This window comes from Choloepus didactylus, chromosome 22 (assembly GCF_015220235.1).
Source record: "Choloepus didactylus isolate mChoDid1 chromosome 22, mChoDid1.pri, whole genome shotgun sequence".
Lineage (NCBI taxonomy): Eukaryota > Metazoa > Chordata > Mammalia > Pilosa > Megalonychidae > Choloepus > Choloepus didactylus.
Genome location: NC_051328.1, coordinates 43,112,675 through 43,119,430, shown reverse-complemented (window position 1 = coordinate 43,119,430; position 6,756 = coordinate 43,112,675). Strand labels below are relative to the sequence as shown.

Sequence of the window (6,756 nt, the reverse complement as noted above, 5' to 3'; positions counted from 1 at the left end):
CTGGGGGTTCCGGTAGGAAGGTTAGGCCCTGCCCTGAGCAGTTCCCTCCCAGCACAGCGGCCGGGGCGCAGGATGAGTGGGGGGGAGGCAGGAGACCCCACGGGGCAGACAGCGAGGGGCTTGATTGCAGTTTATGACCATGGTGGCTGGGGGCCAGCATGGCCTGCCCAAGGGGAGCCCAGGGTTTTGAGCCCGGAAATTTGGGTCTGGAATGAGCCCTTCCCCAGCGGTTAGGGGTGCTGGGGACGCAGACTTCAGAGCCCCAATCCCACCCTCACCAACAACTTCCGGGCACCCCGTGCCCCCCGAGGCTTTGTCTGCTGGCGAAGGGCCAGCTTCGGACCGACGACACGTGGGCCCTTCCCAGCCCTGAGTGCTCGTCCTGCCGCCACTCGCTGTCACTTGCTGTCACTTGCTGTCACTCCCTGTCACTTGCTGAGGGTCTGCTGAGCCCCTCGTCTGCGCCCCAGGGGCGACCCCAACAGACAAGCTCGTCACAGAGCCTGTGAGTGTGATGGACAGATGTGGTCCCCGAATGCGATGGACCAGCGGGTGAACCAGGAGCCTGGAGCTGGGGTGACTGGGGGGCAGCAGACGCTGCCCAAGGAAGTGGCCATGAAGCCGTCACCTGAGGAGGCCGTGGGGACCCCCGGGCAGGGGCAGGTGAGCGCCAGGTGCTCGCTGAGCTGCCATGTTTCCGCGTTGCTTCCACCCACACTCTCAGGGAAACACGAAAGTGGCTCCATCATCTAGGGATGATTTGGTTTTGCCAGAGCCCGAGGGGGAAAAATCCTCTCCATTCTGGAAGCATCTGTGCTGAGATCTCTACCCCCCGCCACTGGCCCAGGGCCTGAGCCTGCCCTCGTGGGGCCACCGCACATTCGGAGGGTGGCGGGGACACCCCGTGGGCTGACTGCCTCCTCGGACGCCTCAAGGCTGACCGGTGCCCAGCCCTGGGCCCGTGGCCCTACCCGTCTGTCTGCCTCGGGCCTGCCTCCCGGGCCTGGGAATTTCCTTGCTGGTGTATGGCCAAACCAGCCACGGTCCCTTTAAAAAGAAAACCATCAACCCATAAACCAAAATAATAGCTTCCCCTGGGATGGGGTCATCAGCCAGCGAGGCTTCTCAGAGATGTCATCACTTTGCAAAGACGAATTTGGGTTTTCCTCCAGCTCAAAAGGCCTGGCAGGGGAGGGCTGTCCCAGAAGGAGAGCTGAGAAACCCCTTCCAGGTCTGGGGCCGAGGGAGGCCCAGAGCGGGCACCGCACCAAGCTGCTGCCTTCAGGGACATGGCTGCAGGGAGCTCCTGGGGGGCAAAAGCCTGGCATCAGGCTGGGCCGAGTCAGGGCCCCTTTCCCTGCTGAGCCTGTTCCTGGAGCTTCTGGACAGTTCTGGGCACTGAGAAGCACTGAGAGGAAAGAATGAAAGCCCAGAGGACAGACACGAGGTCTCCAGGGGCCCACACCGACCAGGGGGCCCCCTGACCTCTGCAGTCCGGACCCCGTGTGTGGCCCAGCTTGGTGGGTAGAGCCCAGGCCATTACACAGCGGTGTCCAGGGGACAGACCAGCCTCGGGGCCCCTGAGCCCCGAAACACAGGCCTCCGCCCTCAGCTGCCATCAGCCCACTCGCCGTCAGCTCCTGCCGGGCCCAGGCGGAAACCTGGCTCTGGAGCGTGGTCTTTTGCTTAAACCTTAGAGTTTACTTTACATTTTAGAGAGTACCAAAGTGATGCTTATTCACTGCAAGAAGTCAGACATCGCAGAAAATTATCCTCCCCCCCCACCAGAAATAGCCTCGGTCCACAGTCCAGGGCTTGTTTGTATGATTTTAGTTTTTATAATTCTCGAAACCTCTAACACATCTTGATCACAAAAGGAACAACGTGCTCTCTGGGGAAAGTCTGGAAGGGAAAGCGGCTGCCTCAGTCGTCCCGGCCGAGCCCCGAGGACCTGGTTGGGGCTGGAGCAGGCAGGGGACACGGCAGGCAGCAGCGGCTGTGCTCTGTTTCCCGCTGAGATGCAGCTCCCCTGGCACAGAATCCACTCCAAGGCGTGTGCAATTCAGGGTTTTGGTCTATTCATAAGGCCGGGCGACCACTGCCCCCGTCTAATTCCAGAATGTTCTCATCACTCCAGAGAGAAGCTCTGTCGTCCCCGGCACCGCCCCGGCCCCCCAGCCCCTGGCAGCTGCCCATCGCCCCCCAGTCTCTGGAGAGTGGGCTATCTGGACTCTTGTCCTTTCCTAACCTCCTCTTTCCCGTGGCATCGTGCTTTCGAGGTTCATCCATGTGGCAGGTGTCAGAACTTCTTCCGTTTTAGGCCGAGGGATCGTCCACCGTGTGCTTGTCCGCCGGTGGCGTCACTCGGTGCCTCTCCCCCGTTGGCTGCAAGGAGCCCGGCTAAGGTCTCCACTCCTTCCCCAGCCTTGGGTTTGTTCGGAGCCCCCGTGAAATCTTGAGCCCAAATGTTGTCTGAGAACGTTCTCCCTGGCTCCCTCGGGAACAGCTGAAAGACTGATATTTTCAAAAAGAACCATCCCCAGCCCGGGTGCTCACCGTCCAGTCTGTCGGGGTCTGAGGGGTTCCCAGGATGTGGGACTTTCTGACCCAGGTGAGCGGGACCGGCCGCCACCCTGTCCCGTGTGTGTGAGCCGAGCTGCTGACGCCCACTGCAAACACCGAGACCCTCTGGGGACCATGGGGTACAGTCCCCACTTGCCCACGCCTCGGAGGCACTGCCTGGGCCCAGCCCACGGTCTCCCACACCCTCCTAGCCCCAGCCGCTGCGTCTGCAAAGCGGAAGGTCCCCAAGACAGGCTTCTGCTGGAAGGAAGGAAAGCAGATCATGTGTGCCTCCCTTCGTGTCTGCCAGCTGTTTCCACATCTGGATTGATGTTAACCCAGACCTTTCCCTCCTGGCCCGTGGTTCTGTGAGCTCTCAAAAACCAGGAAACAGAGGCCTTGTGGAAAGTCAACCCCCTGGCTTGGCTCCCTGCCCTGGATCCCTTTTGACCACCCTTGGTCCACAAACCCCTCCCGACCCTAGCAACAGACGGCCATGATTGTGCTGCTCACCAGCTCAAGAAACCTCGATGGCTCCCTATTACTGACAGAAATGGCTAACCTGAAGACCCCTGGGCACCCACAGAGCTCACGGCTGCTCCCTGCACCCAACTTCCCTACTCCCCACCAGCTCTGTGACCAGCCATCACTCGCAAGATTAGTGTTCAATTCATTTTTGTTTCCCTCCTTGAGGGCCCACCACATGGTGGTGGTTGTGGGAACGATTATAGCAGAAACTGATGAAGTGTAGCGTGACTGCTACCTTCTTTCCTTCTAGAACTTTACGTGGGCACCTGGCTGCAGGTTAAGGTTCTTACTTCCCAGCTTCCCTTGCAATCAGACATGGGTGTGTTCTTGGTTCTAGGTTAGTGTGCGGGTGCGATGAGCGTGACTTCCAGGTGGAAAGAGTGTGCTTTCCTCCGCTTGTGTCCCAGTTGGGAAGGGGAGAGGTGCTGTGATGGTGGGAGCTGAGGCAGTCATTTTAGGCCATGAGACAAAGCTGGAGATGAAATCAGAGAGTGAGGGAGATGGACCAGAGCCCCAGAAACCACAGAGGTGCCATCTAGCCTGGGCTGCCTGTGCTCAGCGTGCTCTGTAGAAAGACAAATCGATAGCTGCTCTCTTGTTGGAGCTACTGCCTTTTTGTTTTCATTGGAGCAGCAGAGTTTTTACATCAACTTATGCAGCCAGGCCCAGGGCCGCCGGATTTGATGGCATTTTCTTAGGGGATCCTCCCCAAGAGGCTATGAAGAAGGCAGCGTTATTCCCATTTCTCAGATAGGGAAGTGGAGGCTCAGAAAAGTTACGTGGCCTCGCTACGGATAGCCAATGGCAGAGTGAGAAACAAGTGGCCGCAGGCAGCCGGCGGGTCAGGGGAGGTCACGTGTGCTGCCCAGAAGGGGTCGGCGGAGCCGAGTCCTCTCTCGTTAGCAGCTTTGGGCGAGTAACCTCACGGCTCTGAAACCCAGTGTCCTCGGCCCTGGGGCCACCTCTCCTGGCCGGACCCGTGCCCAGTGCCCCTGGATGGACAAGTGAGGTCACAGAGGTCAGTGAGCAGGGAGGGGACGGCGCTGCGTCTGTGGAGCCAGCACTGCCGGGGGCTTTGGGGAGGGCCGCTCTCTCGGCCTCACCTTCCCTCCTCTGATTGCTCGGTCCCAGGCTGTGTGGACACTGCCGTGTCCTGTCCCCAGCCCACCTCCCCGTGGGGACACTGCTGTGTCCTGCCCCCAGGGCTGCCCGGCCCCCGGGCCCTGGCCCTCGCTGGACGTGGCCGGAAGGGCGCTGTGCATGGCGCTCCGTGGCTGGCCTCCTGCTCACGTGATTTCTTGTTTAAATTGTGACAATCGACTTAATGGGAACCAGGAGCGAACGAGCAGCCTAACAGCGGCTGCGTCCCCGGCAATTACCGTCACCAGCTCACCAGGCTGCCGGGCAGAGGCGGCTGCCCAGAGGGTGACTCCGGGGCCACCCCTGTGCACTCGGCCCTCCTGGTCCCCTACGCAGCCCCAGCTGGTCCACGGGTGAGGACGATCCCCGACATCCCCAACTGACTACACGGCCCCGGCTCCCCCACCGCAAGGGGAGGGGTTGTCACTAAGATGTGGGAGAAGCCGGAGCGGTGAAGCCGCGGGTGACCGTGGGGAGCCCCTGTCGACACGGGGCACGATCACTACACCTGCCCGTGGCTTCCGTCAGTGCCACGCACCTGCCCAGGTCTCCGAGTCCCCTCTGCCTGGCTCCACAGCCCACCTGCTCGCCCGACGGGTTTCGGGGTTTCTGCCTCCGCAGCGTCGCCAAGCTGCAGGTGAACTTGCCCTGCGTCCGGCCAGCTGTGCAGAGGACAGACAGGCCTCCCCGTGTGCGTCAGAGCTGGGGGGCATGGGGGGGGTGACCGTGGGGTGGTCAGTGACTCCCACGGTGACCGGGCCGCGGGCACATCCAGCCGCTGCCAACGGCCTGGAAGCCTGACGCAGGGTGTGTGGCCGAGACCCTCGAGACCCGGGAGACACACCTGGAGCCAGAGAAGACGCCTTTCCTGGGAGGGGCGAGGGGCCGGGGGTGGGGTAGGGGGGGACATGAGGTCCAGGGTCGCCGGGCTGGGGCTCAGGGGCGGTGACGTGGGCACGTCGGCAGCGCACGGACACGGCTGAGCTGGAGGAGCCCCCGCGGGCTGAGCCCCCACTTGCCACCGTCTCCCACATGCACAGAGCCCTGCCGTTCCCTTAACAGATGACGTGGCCCCCCAACTCTCCTACTCTCCTCCCTCTGAGGGGTCCAGAGGTTGGGGTCCCCCCTCCTCGAAGTGGGTTCTTTGAGGTGGAAGTGATTCTGCAAAGTCAGACCCAGGCCCCAGCGCTTGCCAGCATCCGCTTCCTCTCTCTTGGGGACTCCCTTTTGGGGTCCGGCGTTCCTGACCTGGGAGCCACGTGAGGTCAGCACTGTGTCACCCACCCTCAAGGACCCCCTGTTGGAAACAGACCCCCAAATCCCAGTCCAGCTGGCCCAGCTGAGGCCACATGGAGCACAGATGAGCTGTTGTCCCCAAACCCTGCCCAAAGTGCAGACACACGACAAAATAAACACCGTCGTTTCAGCCACGAAACTTCAGGGGCGGGGAGGTTGCCGTGCAGCCAAAGGCAACTGGAACAAACGAGGTGGGGGCGCCCGTGGGTACTAAGGCTGTGTGACCCAGGGCTGGTCGCTTGCCCTCTCTGAAACTGCATGTCCTCAACTGAGGATGGATTACTCGTAACACCCCTTGTTGGGTGGCTGGGTGTGGAGTGGGTCCCTCAGGGTGCTGGGCTGAGCCGCCATGCACAGGGCTGGCCCGGGGACGCTCTCCGCCCTCTCCTGCCTCTTGGGTGGGTCCCTCGGCCTCCACGGCATCCACAGCGGGGTCAGGGGGTCGGGAGGCACCAGCTTTGTTGAGGGCAGCCTGGACCTCTCCGTGGGATGCCCGGGCCCTCCGCGCCACAGAGCCTTCTCCTGGGGCCCGGCTGCCCCCCTGCTGCCTGGAATCATCGAAACCTGAGCGGTGCTGGCGAGGGGCGGCGGAGGGAGCAGCGAATGCCCCGATTTCAGGGCTCTCCAGCAGAGTGGGCCTCATCTGGGCAGCAGGACGCAGCCCGATCGCGACAGGCCTGGGGGCGCTCTGGGGTCTGCACGCAGGGTGGCCGGTGGGGCCCGTGGTCCGGGAAGACAGCCACAGAGCCTTGGAGAGGGAGCACCGGCCTCAGAGCCTGAGGCTGACCAGGGCCCGGCCTCCTTCCCAGGCCTGGGGGCCACAGTGGGAAGGGGCCGGAGGCCGGAGGTCCACGGAGCCCGGAAGGGAAGGGACAGGAGTCACCTCGGAGGGAGAGCCCAGGAGCCCAGGGCTGCCACCCTCCGAGCGTCCTACCCGCGGGAGGGGGCAGCCTTCCAGCCTCCTAACCCACAATTTATGATCCCATAAAGTGCCGTTGCTAAGCCAACCCGCTGTGAATATTTACCTTAGCAGCCGGGAAACCAAGACAGCAACTTAGCGTTTATGAAGAACTTGGGGCTGGCGCTTTACAGTTCACCGAGGCCTTGGGGTGCAGCTGCCCTGGGCCCTTCCGAGAGCCCCGTAGCAGGCGCCGCTTGCCCTGAGTGGACACCCGCCGAGCGGCAGCTCTCGCATGTCACGTGGGATCATGGTCCCCACTTCACAGGGAG

General features: G+C 62.3%; 1 protein-coding gene across 1 annotated transcript; it reads left to right on the top strand.

The window, feature by feature from the left end:
- Window positions 1–540: 540 nt before the first annotated feature.
- Window positions 541–4,613, top strand: LOC119518587 (formin-like protein 14). Its single transcript, XM_037815795.1, has 6 exons — window positions 541–663; window positions 2,138–2,216; window positions 2,612–2,803; window positions 4,032–4,108; window positions 4,222–4,380; window positions 4,479–4,613. The coding sequence occupies exons 1-6, from the start codon at window positions 541–543 to the stop codon at window positions 4,611–4,613; spliced, it is 765 nt and encodes a 254-aa protein (XP_037671723.1).
- Window positions 4,614–6,756: the final 2,143 nt, after the last annotated feature.